This window comes from Danio aesculapii, chromosome 10, assembly GCF_903798145.1.
Source record: "Danio aesculapii chromosome 10, fDanAes4.1, whole genome shotgun sequence".
Lineage (NCBI taxonomy): Eukaryota > Metazoa > Chordata > Actinopteri > Cypriniformes > Danionidae > Danio > Danio aesculapii.
This window is the reverse complement of record NC_079444.1, coordinates 17952175-17972914: the sequence shown is the minus strand read 5'-3', so window position 1 is coordinate 17972914 and position 20740 is coordinate 17952175. Positions and strand designations below refer to the sequence as shown.

At 35.8% G+C, this 20740-nt stretch overlaps 1 protein-coding gene across 1 annotated transcript in view; it reads left to right on the top strand.

Annotated features, from left to right (window-relative positions):
- The first annotated feature begins 7183 nt into the window (after positions 1–7183).
- lrrtm4l1 (leucine rich repeat transmembrane neuronal 4 like 1) overlaps positions 7184–20740 on the top strand; it is a 58205-nt gene continuing 44648 nt past the window's right edge. The window contains exon 1 of the mRNA XM_056466939.1: positions 7184–7571. Within this exon, the coding sequence (XP_056322914.1) occupies positions 7568–7571 (4 nt within the window). The 5' untranslated portion in view covers positions 7184–7567. The remainder of the gene's footprint in view (positions 7572–20740) is intronic.

Here is a 20740-nt window from a genome sequence, read left to right as displayed (position 1 = left end):
CAAAATTATTATAACGAGATATGCACAATGTTTGATTAGCTTTACAATAGTAAAATGTCCGCATGAACACTTTGCATATGCAGGACTTTTGCAAGCTCACATGCGTAGTGGAAAGCAAACACCAAAAGATGCAGATATCAATAATGAAAATGTATTTCTCAGAAAATGCTTAACAAATGTTTATTAAAAATTGCCTTAAATGTTAACTTTACAATAGTTTTGTTTTACCCGTTGTTTTGTTTTATAGAACTTAATAATTGTTGTTCATGAGTGTCTTCAAACATATGCTTTTAAATGATGATTCATGTTTTAATATGGAAACTATTCATACAATCACTTTGCCTTTAATATTTATTTTCATAGATATTGTAATAAAGAAGTAGTTGTCCAATACATATTTACTTTTTTATGAGAACAATTGTGTACCTTCATTTCAGTTGTACCATAAAAGGTATAGAACAGTATCATAGATCAAGAGGATTTTGCTGTACCATATCAGGTACAACTTTTACAAGGATACAAAACTGTTCTTTAAGGAACATTATTTGTACCACTGTGTACCTTTTTTTCTGAGAGTGTATTTACTTGTGCTATAATTATGATAGTCTTCAAAATATACAAGCAACACACCATATATGTACTATTTCTGAGTAAAAAATATGCCCAGTTATAACTTCAGCTTGTTAAATAGGCTACTAAAATTGCACACTTTGTCTTGAATAAGAAACTATCCCAAATGGAAAAAATATGGTAAATACACTTGCAGTGTAACACTAGAAAACTGCTAAGAGTAGACGCACTTGCAGTAGATACAGTACTTGCAACTTCTAGTTAACTAAGAGCATACTAAAAGTGTGCTTTGTAGTAGTCGCCACAGTAGCCTTGTGTTTAGTGTGCTGACATATAGCACTGCAGTTCTTGTGGTGACCCGAGTTCAAATGCTGGCTCAAGGTCTTTTGACGATCACATTCCCCTCTCTCTGATCCCCATGCTTTCCTGTCAGTCCTCTACTGTCCTCTCACATTAAAGGTGTAAAACCGCTAAAGTATAACTGTAAGAAAAAACCTAATAAAATACTCATAAGTTCACTTGCAGTACAAATGAAAAGCGTAATTGTGGACTACGGTTACCCTTATAGTTCACTTAAAAGTATACTTTTATACTAAAGTGTGGCAATTTAGTTCCAGTTGTATGCAAGTAGCATACTCACAAATATACTACTATTAAATAGATGTTAGTAAAACTTTAAGTAGCCTGTATTTAAAATTATTCATCAACAAGTACTGTATATTTCATAAAATGAACTGGATGACAGTCATGTTTATGACAGATTTATAATATTATAATAAGTTATGCTGTATTGGTGATGTCGAGTTGTCATGACAAAGACAGACATATTTGTTTATGTCAACAAAGACACCTCACACAATGTGATCATTGCGTTTAAATTGACATAAGTGAGTGAAGGACATATAATGACAGTTGTTAGAAGCATGCATAAAATCTCATTCATATTTATCATGTGTCATGTCATGCTTATAAAGCTTTCATGACTTATGAACAACCCCTTCAAGTAAAGTAATCAGATTAATACATTACCCCCAAAACCTGCATCCTGGGAGGCATTTACATGCAAAAACACCAACAAAAGCTAATGCAGTCCACAGAGTCAGAGAGAAGGAGGTAGAAATACAGGATTCCCAAAAAGAAAATTACCCCAAAATTGCACGATACAAGCACTTGACTACATGAAAGCTTGACTTTGGGTTGTTATGAGCTGTTGAGCTTGGTAAAACAGCAAATTCCCTCCAGATAGAGGACTATTACAGGCAATCAATAAAAAAGACAACTCAGGCCGACCCTGCATGTTAAAGTTCTGAATCACTCAAATGGAGCAGTCCAAAATCACCAGTTATGGAAGATTTCCTTTATTATGTTTAAAATGTCACATGCTTATTAAAGATATGCCCAAGGGAATGCACCTTACTCGCCTAAACAAAGAATATCACAACAGGCTAGAACTTTTTGTGAAGCCCAGCATGCAATTTAATGTGTGAACCTCAATCCAGAAAGCCTGTTATGACGTTTCCATAATCATGAAATATTTATGATGCCCTGGGAGAGATATTGAGAGCCATGTAATTGGCTTACATCAGAATCGCAGAAGCTTTTGCTGTTGTTTCAAGACAAATGGGTGACAATTGGTTTCTATTCAGGGCTCAGTTTTGCTTTGTTTCTTTACCTTTTCTTTATCCATAATTCACTCATACACACACACACACATACACATATATATATATATATATATATATATATATATATATATATATATATATATATATATATATATATATATATATATATATATATATATATACACGTCTCTTATGTTTGTAGCATGAGCATATATATATATATATATATATATATATATATATATATATATATATATATATATATATATATATATATATATATACACACACATACACGCGCACACACACTCAAAGGCCACTTTATTAGGTACACCAGTATCAGCCTTTTGAACCCCCTCTAGACCCCCCTTTTGCCTTCAGAACTGCCTTAATCCTTCGTGGCATAAATTTAACAAGGTACTGGAAATATTTCTTTCATATTGACATAATAGCATCACGCAGTTTCTGGTCATTTGTTGGCTGTACATCCATGATGCCATATCCCACCATATATGGCTAAAGGTGCTTTATTGGATTGAGATCTGGTGACTGTAAAGGCCATTTGAGTACAGTGAACTCATTGTCATGTTCAAGAAACCAGTCTGAGATGACTCGCCCCACCATGGGAATGTCGCAGCAGAAAATGAAACTCATCAGACCAGGCAATGGTTGTCCGAATTTGGTGAGCCTGTGCAAATTGTAGCCTCAGTTTCCTATTCTTAGCTGACAGGTGCCCTATATATATATATATATATATATATATATATATATATATATATATATATATATATATATATATATATATATATAAAATATTATAGGAAAATATGTTTCCAAAAATATTAGAGGAAATACTGTAGCTACCAGTCCTATTTGAAAGAGAGATTTAATAATTCCAGAATTTACATTTTTGTGTTTTTAAGTTACACATTAAATTATTAGATATTTTTATATGCTGAGACACTCTCATTGCTGTCAAGAATTTTTGTTAAATGTATTAAGGTTGTCAGTAGTTTAGTTTATAAAAAAAGTTAGTTTTTCTTCACAGTAGCACAATTATAAATTAAGCTGTGCTCCTAGCAGTAACCTTGATTTTGCCTTCGTCCATCCTCACATTGCCATCGGCTATTGCCTGTTTGTACTTAACTATTTGCACTGCTTAAATTGGATAATCCCCTGTTAAAATTTATTCCATTGCTTAAAATTATCTGCATGTCTTCAATGCGGCAAGAGATCAAATAAAGCCATAGCATCCTTAATCCACTCATATCACGACTGCCAAAGTTCTGAGATATTTTCCATTACGAAAATCTTGTCCAAAGTAGACAAGATGGAATTCAAAATAATAAAACAGCACATAGTCTTTCTTGTCCTTTCTACTTTCACATAATCACATTGATTTTTAAAGCATAAAAAACGTATTTACACCTTGTTGAGAGGCCATGATAAAATAATTGACTTGCAGAGCATAAAATTGGGTAGATTCACAGGTGAAAAAACAGGAATAAAACTCATCAGTTTCCGTTTCATGTGCAAAACCAGCTCCATGTCATTTGATTTACCCATAAGGAAGACAGTCACAAAAATTTGAATAAAATAATAATGATTAGAAAATTGTTTATGTTCTAATATTGACATTCTTAAGCAGACGGTATTCCTTAGTGACTATTTTTGCTCTGCTTTCAATCATATATGGAAGACGAGCCAGTCGGATGTCAAGAATAGCTTGGAGCAAACCTGCTTCTCAAACCAGAAGATGAATCAGAACAATTGGTTTTCAAATATCGCATCAGTGTTTTCTGAGTTTCTGAGTCACATACTGTTCTGTGTTTATGAAGACATGGAGAAATGAGTGCTTCAAAGAAATTAAGCAAGAATAGCAAACTGAGTGAAAACCTCCACTGTTTTAATCATTACACTGGAACTCATATACCCCAATTTGTCTCTATACGACTGTTTTTCCAAACACGCCATAATTAGGGACTTCTAACAGCACCATGGAGGACTGAAATGGAGATTCTTCCTAATTTAGTTGAATTTGTCTCAATGTTGCTTATAACAAACAGTTTATTTTAATATCTGAATCTAAAAATGTTTCCCTCAGTGTGCAGCCTAGTCGGTGACTAAGGGCACTTTACATAACAAAAACTTATGCTGGCAAAACAAAATTAATATCACTGACTCTTGACAATACATTGAGGTTTAATGAGACAAAACCATTGCTCTGAATAATTTTTAAAAGCTTTTGTGGAAAGATTATGAGACATACATATGATTTTTATCATATTTCTCATGTTAACATACTGTATTAATTACGTAAAATGACTTCTCCAAGTTTTACTAAGCTTAACTTAAAATTATTAAATTAACGTTCTTGTTTTCAGCATGTTTGCATTAGATTATAAAGAAAATAAATGTGTATGTTTTTGCACAAGATTAACTTAAACTAGTCTTTAAAGTATATTGGAATTTACTGATGCTTCCAATATCTGGAGAGTTACCATTGTAGTGACACTACTAGTATTTATTCTGTGGTTTAGTTTAGGATGGGCTAAAAAATTATTTAAGACTTTTTTAGTTACATGAACACAAGTTATTGCCAATTAACACTATCAAAATGATTTAAGTTAAGGATAAAGTACATCCAGAAGGTTGTTATCGCAGAATAAAGGCTTATTGGCAGCCCTATGCGAAGTGGGCTTTCTGCAGAAATAACCAGCCTGGATGTACAATTATCCTGCGTATTACATGAAAACTTGCCACAAAACATAAAAATTGCACACAAAACATTATTCTGAGCAATAATAATTTAAGAATTCTGTAATTATACTCAAAGCTGACAGAAACAAACTCGGCTGAGTGAAGCATAAGAACCTTTGCATTATTCAGTCACAAGCGCCAAATGCCAAAATTGCAAAGCTAACCGAAACAAAACCAGTTGGATGATACTAACTTATGTATTATTCATTCACAAGACGGCACCAAACAGTCAAAATCAGTGGCATGACAGACAAGTATGAATATGAATGTGAATGTAAGTATATAGGTGTGAATTTTCAGTGACGGACAAAGTGATTCAAAGTTTCCGAATGAGTCTGCGTTATTTATCAGTTGTTATCTCAGGATAAGATACCTTGGAATGTCACGACTGACCAATCAGAAGTGAGTATTCCAGACAGCTGTGTAATAATGGGAGTTCACTTTGCGTTTACTTTGATCCGTGAAAACTGAGATAAAGTTTTGAAAACGCTAGACCCTGTTTTAAACAACTCAGGCTCATTCTGAATACCCCTAAATACATTTCTGGAAAGAGCCAAATACATCTCAGGAGCTACGTTTTTTGCAGTATTTGTTTTCGCGAATCTGCCGGAGGCCGCTGTGTACCCTTTTTTAAGATCTCAATTTTTCTCGCGAGTGCCATTCGCTCCTGCTCTTCTCGTGTAAATCCACCAGTAGCCGCTATCAACTGACTGACTGAGTGAATGACTGACCCACTCTCTTCCTTCCCTAAACCCAACCGAAAGTGTTTTAAAAAGCACCGATTGACCAGACCACCCACTTCCCTAAACCCAATCGCAGTGTTTTAAAAAGCAATCCAGAAAAAGAAAAGCCCCCTGATTTTTACCACATTCTCACCCTGTTATTTTGTTTTTGTTTTACCTGCTTACTGGAACTGTTCATCACCGGACTTGAACCCTGTCATTGTGGTCAACTCAAATCCTCAAATCTTCCGTCATACAAAGCAAGCCAGTGGACAAACTGGTAACAGTGGGAAAAAAACGTCTATACAGAGGTAAGCAATCAGCTGGTAAGCGAGAAAGGTGTCATATCGCCCTATAGCGTTCGTTTTAAAGATGAAATCCATACATCCCTCTGGCTACATAATTTGCGATCTCCAGAAATGTACATAGAGGCACATTTTCAGCATTACCCTATGTAAAATACAGTTTCAAAATGAAAATGCCTCTTGTTAAACAAGCAGGGACTTTTCTGTTTTCTTTTTTTTTTAAGGCTGTCAAAAGCTTTCTAAAAATGTATTCTTAAATGTTAATTAACTGTTTAACTTCCAATCTAAGATTCTTCTTACCAATTTTTTGGGGTTAATTTGTGTTTCTGACACTACTATGAGCAGTTTTTTTTCCAATCCCAGTTAAATTGTTAAATATGCATATTGTTTCTCAGGTTTGTGAAATATTTGACAATTAAAAAAAGATCTGCCTTTAATATTGAAAGAAATTTGATTTGGCATTTATCATAAAAAACTACCATTCATTTAAACTTATATGAACATTTTTTTATAATGATCAATTTTTGGCCCTATCGATATTGCCCAACCCAACCTTTTGATTCCCTGAGGGCCAGTGATTTTTTTTTCGTTTTTGGGTAAACTATCTCTTTAAGGCTCAAGTTGAAGATTACTTCATTAAATCAGTTGGGTTTTAAATACAGGCAACTGTAGAGGTTCTGTGTATCATACAGTACTAAGTATTAAGAATATAAATCTCCAAAACATCTTTTAGGAAAAACAATTAAACACAAAAAGCTTATTTTTAAATGTTGTAACATTTCACCTTGATTCAGCAACAGCATTTTATTTTTTTAACTGAGCATAAATCATATTATAAACTGTCATATTGCAATTGGTTGGAGTCCATACCTTTATGCTATCCTACACCCACTCGATCTCTCTCGCTATTGTACAGTGATTAGCAGAGTGGCATTTACATTCATCATGAGTCTCGGCTGGGCAGCGGGTTGGTTGTATACTGGCATTCTGCTAATGTTTACCGCAGCAGGTTTGCCTCGGGTCACCTTTATTATGACTGTGGAGGACCTGAGGGCGGGAGCGCGCAATCATCGCGGGCTGTGATATTTCTCAGGGACGGAGCTGCTAAGACTCGACTGCGGCGGCGAGCACAGTTGCTCTCACGCAAAGCCTCCAAGACTCAGTGGTGTTTTTTTTTTTTTGGCTTTGCTTACCTCTGGAACCTCGAGTCGATAAGCTCCGCATGATTTAAGCATCACTGCTTCAAAAATGCGACCCAGAACAACTTTTGCCTGCATCTTCAGACAGTTGCTTGCTGCGTAGCGAGAATCCATTCGTATTCCATTTCTTTGAACGACGGATGCCCATCATGGTAATTGCTGTTGGATTTAAACCGGTTTGCTGTGATGTTGGATTAAGCAGAGGAGGCAACGCGTTTTAAAGTGTTTTGCGACATGGAGTCGAATCGATAATGATTTTAGTTGGGCTGTAATACTGCTCGGACTAAAGGTAAAAAGTGTTTGTTGGAGTGGATCCTAAGAGACTGAATATCTGTGCATTGTCCGCAGGGATAAAACGCGAGTGGAATCAAAAGCGCGCGGCTGATATGGGTGAGTATACTTGGCATCCTGGGATAAAGTTTATCCATTACTTTTCATGAGGATTCGGATAATGTCATCTCTATATGTATAATCGACATTTTGATAGATTTGATAGATATTTGGCAAATTTAAAACAAGAGTTGGTCCACTTATGTGCAGCATGACACAAGGTTACAAAAAAAGCTTTATATCTAAAATCGTTATATATGAAAAATGCAAAACACCCTTGTTTCTAGTATATTCGCTATAAGTAGTGTAAAATGAAAAAAAGTTCTAAAATATTGCATAAAACTGGTTTGTATTTAGGACACATAACTATTTAGGAGATATATTAATATCTTGCACCCATAATTCAGACATTAAAAACAAAAAAGTAAAACAATAATCAGAACCTAAATATTATTAGCATTAATCAGTGCTACCATTATATGACATCTAATGGGAAAAGACACAAAATTGGAATTAAAAAAATAACTCCATCACCTAAAACTGCAGTGTACAATTTACTATTTAACAGTGTGCTATTAAACTTAGTATTCCATTAGTAGGGTACTTGGTTCACCCTAAATGCTTTGGACTTTTTTCCTGTTAATCCAGATCACCATGATTTGTCCAATCACTGATTCAGTTTACCCCTGTTTAGACTTGATTCACAGGCATGTTTGTTGAATCAATTGGAAGTGGATGATGCCAAATACATGTGTGAATGGAGGCTGCAACGTTTTGAGCTTGGAAACTTTCAGCCATTTCCAGAGGCAGTCAGAAATATATTTTGGTCAGATGATTTTCATAGTGTAAAACCTCATACAGAATAGTCAAATTCATTTAGACTGCTACTATCAGCCAGCTCACCTGATTCTTTAGTATTACAGTGTATGTTGTTGTGTCCAGCCAGATGGGAGTTCAACTTTATTATTTGAAAGCGTACGTTTGATTTGAAAAGAAAAAAAAAAAAAATGTAAATAGCACAATGTTATCTTAACAGTTCTGATTCTAAGACAGTGTGTAGTTGTGTTGCTATTCAAGTTGAAACTAAAACTCCTGCTCCCTGTATTGTCATTTAAAGTATATTATCTGAAGAATCTTAGCCATAAACATACTCATACATCCAGTATCACTTTATTTTGATGGTCCCTTTAATGCATTTTGTTGAATTTAGGTTACGTTGCATTTATATGACAACTAATTCTCAATTGATTATAAGTAGATTGTTAGGTTGGGGTTAGGGTTATGGTGAGTGTTAGTTGACATGTACTTGAGTTTCTTATAGTCAGTTAAATGTGTTGAAGGAGCAGTATCAGCAGACATTAAGCAGACAGTCTACAAATACACAAATGAGAAGTAATTGGCATGTAGTTGCAACAACTAAAAATGTGCGATAGGGACCATCAAAATAAAGAGTTACCATACATCCTCCTGTCAAAGAAATGAAAGTGGATGAAAAAAATAAAGAGCAATTAAAACATCAGGTGTAAACTAGAACAGATCTGACTCATCTATTTGTGAATAACATCTTAAAGTTTTTTTTTTTCAAGTGAGTCTTATTATAGAAAAGTACAAACTCAAAAGAAAGATTCACAAACCACTACTTTATTATAGCTAAGGTGCAGTTAAGATACTATGAAATGAGATGAAGCCAGAAAACTGAATATTATAAGCATACTTTATTTCTCTTCCAAATACAATAGGAATTGTCCCAAATATGTTTAGTTCATTGTAGCATAGAGTGTGATTTGTGTTTGTCCCATTTTTCATGCCCTTAAAAATGTACACAAGAAAAATGCTGTGATCTTATTGAGCTATTTCTATCTCATATGACCATTAAAACTGTATTATTAATTTCATATACGTTGTATCCATGTCATTTTGATATAGATTATCTGACAAAACAGTTTAACAGTTGTAGCCTGCGGGGGAGATGGGGGCTAGTTACACTTTTTATACTCAATTGAATAGAGTATTTCTCAAGGTGAGGTTATTTTTCAAAAAGTCAGGCTGTATATAAACTCATACTTTAACGGCTGGGCTACAACAACCCATTGAACATTTTCACCATTATTGCAGAACAAAAAAACATTGACCTTTGTGACAACATAACCCAAGAGTATACAATTATAACATAAAGCGCATTGTGACATTTGCCCTAAGTTGACATTTATGAAGAATAACTTGAGCACACAGTTCAGGCATTTAGTTAAACCTACGTTTTATAAATGTCTGACCCTTGACTGAACTTATGTGAGCATGGTTTCATTGTGCACTGTAGATATTTCTGAGATATCGGCAAGTTCTTTTAAGATCCTTATTTCTGTTTTATATAGCAACTAGTGAATTGGTTTGAAGTACTCACGTGGTACTTCATGTTTTAAACATGTCTGTTGTACTTGCTTCTTTCCAACTCTGTATGCTGCATGTATATATCTCATTCAGTGTTCTAATCAGGCTAAGATGATTTCATATTTATTCCTGCTGAATGAAGAGTAGATATGGTCCATTACAGGATCGGGATGATGGATTGCACTTAGAAATTGGCAGTATTCTTGAAAAAGCACATCTACATGCATCAGATCCATATTTTGTGCCCATTACATTAATCACTAAATCTACACTTATACACACTTTGAGAGCCTATAGGGAAGGTTTATATTAAAAGTACAGTAAAGCACTTCATCATTTCTCCATATATTGTACTAATATATTGGGCCTTGCATTCAAAGCATTTAAATCCAAGAAGAGGCTCTCTTTTCTAAGATAAAATAGCCTTGAGGGATGAAAGTAATACATTTGTGCTTGACATTCATTATACACTCTCTTTCAAAGATTACAAACCTCGAAAAAAGGCATACATACTGTATTTTTACTTATATACACTTTTTTTTCTGAAGAAAATCTCACTTAAAATGGGACTACAATTACTTAGTCACCCTTACGATGCTCCAAATCTTTCTTAAGTGTACTATTGATGCCATTATAAAAGTTAACTCTGTGGACAAACAGTAAAAGCATTCTTTAAAATATCATCTTTTGTGCTTAACAAAAGAAAGAACCACAAACAGGTTGGAAATGACAAGTGCATTTTCATGTCTGACTAAACCTTCCCTTGGCATCAACCAATGGAAAAACCAATGGCATGGCAATGTATACAGCTGGACGGTATACAGTATGCAGAGTGCCTGGTATTAATATTGCATAAGAAAAGATGACTGCCCTCAGCTTGCATGTCTTTACATTTATGAGTTTTCTCTCATATTATTGGAGCATGTTTAATTTATTTATAAGCATTCGCTACCGGACTTTTTGGATTCTTAATCCTTAGCATCATCATGCGGCTTGTTACTTACATTAAATGTATATCTGCCTTGCTGAGTGTTCTGTAGCACACTTTATTCAGCGTGGTGGATTAAGCTGGTTTTACAATCACAATTGTGCCATAAATAATGCTTTTAGCATAAATTACTCCATTGTTGTGCGCTCCACATCGTGACCAAGGCATAGTTACAGCACTCTTCAATCTCACAATTAATGTATGTTGAATAATGTGCCTTAAGTGTGCAGGAGCACAATTTCAATAGTGCTGCTTTGGTTTGACCGGCTAAATTATATGCTTGAGCTGTGGTCTCGTATGGATAAAATCCAGCTTCCTATCTCTGGGATAAGTGGAGAGCCGTTACTATCTCTTGTTAAAAACTGGATGGAGTCCATGCTGCTGAGTGATCTCTTATTTAACCACCCTAAAATTTCATTATCCTAAAACTTTTTATGATCTTGGAACACCTGAAAGAGCAAGTCGTGATTTTGTCATGGGAGAACCACAGTGTGCTCCATCCAAATTAAAAGAGTCTCTCCAAAGATGTTCTTTTGGGGTCTGAAAATGTTTTAAATTATTGAAGAATGTCATGTCCCTGACAGTTTTTTCTATTCTGTTGTCACTTATTACTAAAGATGAACAATATTTTCCCCAACTCTGATGTAATGTAATGTAATGTGTGTATTTATATAGCACATAAATTGTGTATGTCCATACACCTAAAGCGCTTCATCATGAGAGGGGGGGTCTCTCCACACCACCACTAGTGTGTAGCATTCACTTGAATGATGCGACAGCAGCCACAGGACAACGGCGCCAGTGCACTTACCACTCACCAGCTATAGGTGGAGTGGAGAGACAGTGATACAGCCAATTCGGTGGATGGGGATGATTGGGAGCCCATGATGGTTAAGGGCCGATGGAAGGAATTTGGCCAAGACACCAGGGTTATCCCCCTACTCTTTACAAAAAGCGCCATCAGATTTAGAGAGTCAGGACCTCGGTTTAACGTCTCATTGGGTTGACCGGTGGGGTTGAAAATCCTCTTAATGCAACAACACATAGAAAATGCACTGCAAATGCTCACCCACATGCACATTAGGAGTGCACTCACACTATGCTATCCAAACTGTGCCCAGGTATGTTTCCCGGTTCGTTTGACAGGACTGAGTGCTCTTAATTGGGCTCAGGCGCAGTTGGTCGGCCCTGGCCTGTTTGGAAGAGGTGTCCTAGAGCAAGGTTTGGTTTGGCTTTAGCGCGGTACACTTGTAGTGTGATGCCTGTTTCACATCGCAAGCACAAGCAGAGCATGAGCAGCCTGTGCGCAATATGGTAATATTGATATTTATACTTGATCATACTAGTGTGCAACTTAAGCAACACTGATACTAAAATTGTTTTAAATTTGGTAGTTCGGGCCCAGATAAATATTTGTTGCTGTTTTTAATCATTTAAGTTCATTTGATTGAATATATAATAATCAGTGGATATTATCGATGTATTTATTGGTAAAATTGCTACTTTTTACTGTCATTCAATGTGTTTTTGGTCATTATCACTTAGGTCACTTAGGGCTGCACGATTCTGGCAAAAATGTGAATCACAATTTTTTTTGCTTAAAATCAAGATGACAATTCTTTCTCACGATTCTGTAAATGTAATATAAAGGTTAATATGATTAGCCTATTATTATTGTTCATTCTCAAACATATGGGAAAACAAAAATAACAATAAAAGGCCTATGTGTAGGTCTACTGTTGCTTAAAATGCTAATTTTGTATAGTCATTATGGTGGACTTGAACAGACTTTTAATATGTCCTGTTTGTTAATTCACAGTAAAATGATGACATCAGAATATAACTATTCATAATTCTGAAGTAAACATTTATTTTCATGCACAACACTGTGTTCGCTTTGAAAGAAAAAACGTATCAAATGCTTGTCGTAATCAAAACTCTAAAATGCGATATGATCATTTATACAAAGTACATATTTTATACACAGTTGCAATTTTTTTTAGTGCCAATTTAGTATAGTCAATTTACTTATATTGTGTGTTTTTGGATCGTGAGAGGAAACCGAGGAACCTGGGGGAAACCCATGCGAGCACAGGGAGAACATCCCAACTCTGCACTGAAATGTCGAGTTGTCCAGAAAGGACTTTTAATCAGTGTCATTCTTGCTGTGAGGCAACAGTGCTAATCACTGGGACGCCATGTTGCCCAATCTAGAAAAAGGAGGGAGGAGTAGGGGTGGGAGGGGGGATTCTTCAAGACGAAGATACTCAGGTAAGAAACTCTTGTTAATTGTAGTGAGCTAGGAATCGTCTGATGGTGGTGAATCATGGGTTGTCTAATGTGGGACCAGCTGTGGTCAATCATAAGTGAGCGATCCTCTTGAAACTAGTTTATGTATATAAACTAAACTTAAATCTAAAATTGTATTAGAAATTTGATTGTATCGTTGTCCGTTCCATCATTCGCCTACTAAAAGGGCATAAACCATTATTAAAATATTCATCTTCATTCATTTATTTTGACCTAATATTAACGGTTAAAGAAGATTTTTAATAATGTTAAAATTATATTTAGTTGACATTTAGCAGATGCTTTTTGTCCAAAGTGCCTTACGATTGAGAAGGCATTCAGAAGAGGCAATACACACAAGAAGTGCTAGTTGAGGATATTAAGATAATTTAGCTATGCTGTGTGATAACATTTCAGTTAATTGTCAGTTTATTTAGCTTAATGATATGAAAAACAGAAAGGAATTGTGTAATCATGAAACAATAATAAAAAAAAAGCTCATCTTTGAGGTCACCTACAACTTTACTGTCTAATAAGCGAATGCTAGCCAGGTCTGTCACTTTTTCAGTTCATCCCTTTGAAACAGTTCCGTTCTGGTCATGATAGTTGCGTGTGTTGTGAGAATTTGCAGCATGTTTTCTGTTTGTTTTTGCATTGTGAAGATTTGCAACATATGTACCACCCCCAAAATTGTTTATGGAACCAGAACTAAACCCCTCATAAAGATTAAAATATAATATATTAAGGATAAACAGTTTAGCTAATTTTTGTCAATACCATTTATTAAATTTATGTAAAGTCTTCATCATAGGCCTAAACTAAAATCCTGGAGGGCCGCAGCTCTGCACATTTTAGCTCCAATCCCAATCAAACACAGCTGATGCAACTAATCAAGGTGTTTAAGACTACTAGAGACTATTAAGCAGGCGTTAGTTTGAAGTGGTTGGAGCTAAACTATGCAGAGCTGCGGCCCTCCAGGAATTGAGTTTGAGACCATTGGTCTTCATCTTGAAGTCAATCGTACAATATTTCACCTGATCCAAGTTGAACTAGTTGATAAATGTGGGTATTTTACTTTAGATAAGAAAAGGCAGCTGCATAATACCATTGTGTGATATTCTGAGTTTACATCTTACTGTTTTGACAGTTTTATAGATGGAGCTGAAAATCAATTTGCAACCATCCTGGTCTCTCAATTCATTAATTTAATGAATTTAGATCTAATAAATATGTTCGTATCTGATAATATTGACCCATACTGAGACAAGGAAAAACACATTTCATGGGTAGATACCTCCAAAAATGCTGAACAGATTGAACATTATTCCTTCAAACATAAATTTTTATTTCTTCAGTTTCACAGCCCGTCTCACCCCAGTTCTCAAGAATCAGTGTTATGAAATGGTTTAGGAGTCTCATTACTAGTATTTGTGTAGCTGTATTTTTATTATAATTGGCACAATTACCTTGCCCAAGGGGCGGATCCTATAGAGAAGCCAAGTATTTGAGAAGGAATTAAATCAAACATGACTTATTTTTCATCATAATTACCCCATCTGAGTGGTGGGTATAATGATATGGTTTTCGGGTTGAATAATCATTATTTTTATTTTAATAATAATATGCACATTTGCATTTCCTGTACCCATGTTGGACTCATTAAAGGACCTGTGCTTTTACTTTCAGCTTTCTTTAGTGCATCATATTGCTCTACGAACATGACAGATAGCTGCAAAGTTCCAAGCACTCCCAAAATTTCTTCCAGTAATGTGTCATATTACCTAATTAAACCAACACTATGTAAGTTTCTGATAGGGCTCCCCTTGTGGTTGATAATTGCAAATACCTGTTAAAATGTTTATGGGCAGTGCAACTAACATGCATTTTTTGTCTAATTTGACTAAAGCTGCATAAGCTGACAGCTTACGACCAGGTAAAAAACCTATATTCAACAAATATCACCAGTTGGCAGCCAATTGCCTCTTTCAGATTGTGCCATCAAGTGTAAGCCCATTATAAATAAGCTCAGGACTCTCAGATCATTTCATATCACAGTTAACTTTTGGCTAACTAGACCTAGGCTATGAAAACAACATGTGATGTGTGCCTTAAAGCAGATCATACTTTTTGCACTCATAGGAAACTGTATGTCCATGCTTCTGCTGGCAGGGATGGGCAAGGCTGTATGATTTCAGGCAACAGGAAGAAGGTCTGAAAGCCATAGCAGTAGATTCATCAGCAATTTACACTTTTTAGTATCCGATCAGGATTTTTGTAGCCGATACAGAGTACCGAATCTAATACTTAATGCATAAAGCACGTTTTCCCTATGGTACGTAAGTGGAGATCTCGCCTTACCTAAGAGAATAAATTAAGGATGCTGCATATAATCTCTTAAACACATCTCTTTTAACCATTTAGGTCTGACCATGTCATGATCAGAAGCAGCTTTACAGAAAATAATATAACACAGATATAAAAACTGCTAATAAAATTGACAAACTATGCAATTTGGAAACATTGCAAATCATTAAAGAAGAATTCAACATGTCTCAATCAAGAAAAGTTGGAGAACATATTTGATGCATAAGAAGTTAAAATGCACACCTATTGACGAATTACCAACCTACGTCACATGATGTAACACGGGTTCCCGGTTGCAAAAGTGACAGGTTGCAATAGCAAACATGTCGTGTTGTGCGGTAGGATGCCAAATTCGAAAATAGAAAACGTAACTTTTACCGTACACCACACTGCTTCTTTAACGCCAACCGCAAACGTCATTGGCTAAAAGGGAGCTGAATGGAGTGAGGACCTAATTAAAAATGCTATATCAGGTAAGTTCAGCCAGGCTGTGCTGAATCATACCCATTACTCGTTTTTGATTGCAGCAAAGATTTCAGCAAAAACAGCTACATATGGTTAATTAAACAGCGGACACTAAATGCTAAGAATGAAATGTGAAAGTGTAAGTTCACATACCCTGTCGTACAGGTGCAGTTTGCTGTCAAAATTGCAGTTGTTTTGCTTGTTGATCATTAATTACCCAGGCCGTATAGTCTCGTCTTCTTTCCTTGTCTTTGGCTAGGCAGATCCTCGGTTTTTAGCACTACAAAGTTTTAAATCTGGTAATCATGGAACATTATTTCTTGCACATGACCACACTGAACAAAATTGTTGGCATCCAAAGAGTTGTAGGCCTTTAACTTCTCTCTAGCATAATCACTTGGAGCTTCAATGAGATAGTTGTATATTTCGGGCTGGATGCTTGGCCATTTCATCTGATTCAATATCCATTGGGTGGGTACTATCACAAATGGACCTGTCAGATGAACGCCGCTCACTTTAACATTAATTTTGCAGAATAACTGTGCTTATCACTGGATGACAAGCCGTTATATTGTGCTGAAAGCATTATATAAATGATATATATAATATGTAATCAATATAACTTATTTCTAAGACAATACCAAACTCTGTACCGCATCGGATGTCATTCCCCTGGTTTTTTTCTGCAACCTCGCTGTGCTCGCAATCTGAATGTTTACAAACATGGTAATTCGTCTAGAAATCCGTTACTTCTTTACTAAAAGAAAATAGGCCTACTGTTTATTGCAATACTCATACTACAAGAAGCTATATTATCAAATATTCATGTTAAAAAATATATATTTTAAAGTTTTATTTATCTAATTCTAGCCAGCTATTAGTGAACAGGCAATATTGTTAAAACACAGAACTTTCAGCTGGTATATGTAAACAGGCTTAAATACATGCAGGACCATTCAAATATTTTGCTCGTCTCCAACTATTGACAGCAGATCGGGAGAGTCTCACAGCAGCTCGATAGCTCTATGACAGAGAGGTGGATTTACACTCGCATCTTTACTGGTCTATTCATTTAATCCAGCAAATGTAATGCTTAGAAAATAGTCTGTTTTCTTGCTCATTCACTCTCGGCGCCATGATTTCCAGGTATTTTAACTCATTTTTGGGGATCACGGAGCTGGTAAAATATATACAAGACTAAGAGACTTGCAGAGCTTCCGGGAGAGGTCATATAGTTGGATGAGACACTAGATAGGGGTGATTGCTCCGCTTGTGTCACAGCAGCTCAAAACACTGGAAATACAATGGTTGCACTTGCAACAAAGAGACTGTCACTCAAGCGAGTCGCACCAATAGACTGTATAAACAAGACGCACCGCATCTGTATATATTTTAGCTGTTGTGATGCGCATCAATCGCTCACGCCTCCACACATCATTTACCTCCTTAGTTGTTGTGGCTGCTGTTGGCTATGGATAATATACAAGAGTGCACGTGTGTCTTCCTCTGCTTGTAAACTCATAAACAAACACCTGCAGTTTATGAGTTTGGCGAGTACCAATCGAGTCAGTAAATGTGATTATAGGCCGATAATCGATCGGAACATCCCTACTTTTTAGAGATGTTATTAAAAGAGATAGTTCAACCCTAAAATGAAAATTCACTCTATTTATTCACACTTAAGTAGTTCCAGATTTTTATGAGTTTCTTCTGTTAAACACAAATTAAGAAATTTTGAAGAAAACCTGTAACCATTGACTTCTATAATACTTTTGTGTTCAACAGAAGAAAGAAGTTCAAACAGGTTTAAAAAAAGTGACTAGTGAATAAATGATGACAGAGTTTTAAATTGCTATCCCTTTAAGTTTGAATACGTACATAGTGCTGCTTTAACTAATTTCCTTCCAAGGTAGTGAGGTCTGTTTGAGTTGTGCTTGTAGTGTGTTATCATCATCTAGATGCTGTTTCACAGATCTAACATACTGAAACATATGCAAATTATTCCCCAGCTGTTTACATGCACAGATATAATCGACATTGTGCAAACACTTGAGCCCTGCTTGGAGTGATAGTTGTGGATCTGGAGGGGTTACATATGTTTGACTTGTTTGTACTCTGTATAAGAAGGAAAGTTTTGTCTGTTTCCACACAAAAAGAGGCATTTGCACTGGGGAAAAAAATGGTTGAAGTGGTTTGAGCTTAAACTACAAAAAACCTTCTAGGAAAATCCTGAAACTTACCTTACATCATGTAAAAACTGCATAATTTGACCAATTTAATCTTACATTTGCTCTCAATTTTCCACTCAGAGTTTATTTTGGAGAGATAGGGAATTTTAATATGGCCCAGTAAGTGCAGTTCTTTCATTAAACATTTACCCAGTCTATCACACTACTGACATGACGTTAAAATTAGTGGGGACTTGACAGCTGAGCTAGATGCAAGCAGTGGGATATGGGTTATGGATATTTTAGAAGTTTTGCTCTAGTGAGACTGATATAAAAAGTCAAACCTATGAGTTAAAAACCAATTGATTCCATTTTGCTACAAAAGTTCACATTTTATCCATGTTTTGCCATTACTTTGGCACTTTGGGTAATAGCCTTAGCTTCAGCGTAGCATTTATATGAAATATCAGATTTGTCACCGTGCCAAGGAATACGACAGCTGACTCTGCTGTACAGCGTGTGCCAACTTCTTCCTAACCATTAGAAAAGGCTCTGCCATAGTTGTACAATGTTTCAAAATGAGTGGCTTTTAAATGAACTAACCTTGGATGAGCTGTGGATCCATGCATGGGCCCCTGAAAGTATTTTAGCTCTTTGAGTAAAAAAGTGGTGTCCGGATCGATTTTTAGCCGCAGTATTACTCACAGGTGGCACACGCGCCACCACGTTCTGCCATAGATCTCTGATTCATTCTACGCCGAATGACATTTGCAGTCGAATACTGACTGTGCTGGTGCATTTGTAAGTGCCTTGTTAGTTATTCTCTTGGTCAAAGTCTGAGTTGTGGTTAAAGAGTATTGTAAACGCTTACATTTAAATGCTTTTGACTGGCACTGCATTAGTAGATAAGGATCCCACATTAGAGACTTACTGCTATCATTCCTGAGTAGCTCACAGTTTGTTGGGTTGAATATCTAATGTCGAATATAAAACTATTCTTGATATCAAATTGCTGCAGAATGTGAAATGGAGACAAAGATGCTTTTAAAACATTAAACACAGGCTATATATTAATGCAGACTGCACGATTTTTAAAGTAGTCGTGTCACAGATGTTTTCACATTGCATGGCTATCTGGGCTAGCGTTCTGTCGCTGCTGTGTTTACTCTGTAGGATGGATCGGCGACAGGTGGTTTCACACTGTATGACATTATAATAGGAAGAATCGTCGACAACTAGGTCACTGTCCACAAACTACGTTTCATAGCCAAACACATGCGAGAAGTGACATGGAACCAATGCAAGGTCACATATTATAACTTTTGTTATTAATTACGTAATGAGAAAGAAGCCTTTAGTGGGGTAGAAAATGTTCGTATTTTGCTCACCTGGCCTTTTAAGGGAATTAGCAATTTCTCTCAAACATTCTTCTGTTTCGACCCAGTATTGGTATTGCTCAGATGACACATCAAACAGACACAGGTGCTGCTGCCAATTGTACACTAGAATACACCTTAATTTCTTGGGTCTAACAGTTCGAAAAGAAACCCTTTTAAATTCTCCCCAACCTACCGCTGGCCTGCAGATACCCATACTAGTGGATGCTGCTCTCTTGTTAGCTGTAGGTGATCGCCGATGTTATTTTTTTAATCAGAAAACATTTCACACGGCATGATTTGAATCGCCGACACCTACAGATATTTAGCATGCCAAATATCTCACAGGCATCGGCGACTCACCTGCGATTCTTTCAGATCACGTCTTTGATAGTTCACACACTGTGTGATTGTTACTCGCGTGATCGAGCACTGATTTGCCTGTGATTTCTCAATTTTTCGGCGAGTCCAAATCATGGCTCAAATCATGCAGTCTGAATTTAGCATAAGTCTAGCAAATATAAATGTAAACGTTATTTAGAAAAAAGGGTAAAGGAAACCTGTAACCATTGATCAACACAGTATTTGTTTTACCTATATGGCATTTAGGAGCTACAGGTTTCTTATATTTTCTAATACATTCTTATATCAAAATATCTTCATTTGTGTTCAACAGAAAAAGGAAACTCATAAAGGTTAGGAACCACTTAATTGTGAGTAAATGGCCAGTAAATTTTTATTTTATTTGTAAAAAAAAAAAAAAAAAAAAATGAACAGACATGCTCACAGACACATACACAAAATGGTTGGTTGTTTTAACAGGTTTGGGTAAAATTTAGACAAACCTAACTACATGATCAACATTTAATTTGAAAATGCAACCTACTGCTTGGGTTTGTCTATATTATACTCATTGGGTTAAAACAGCCCAGTATTTTTAAAGAGTATATATATATATATATATATATATATATATATATATATATATATATATATATATATATATATATATATATACACTTCAAGAGTTCACACTTAGCTGACAATTTATAATAAAGCATGTTTGGCATGCTGTCCTGGGAGAGAGCCCTGAACTCAGAATATCTTCGAGCCCTGGGCTCCCTCTTGTTTGAGAGGTGAGTTTGAGCTCAGGTCGGTCTCGAGAACTCCCCTACTTGTGAACGTGTAGGA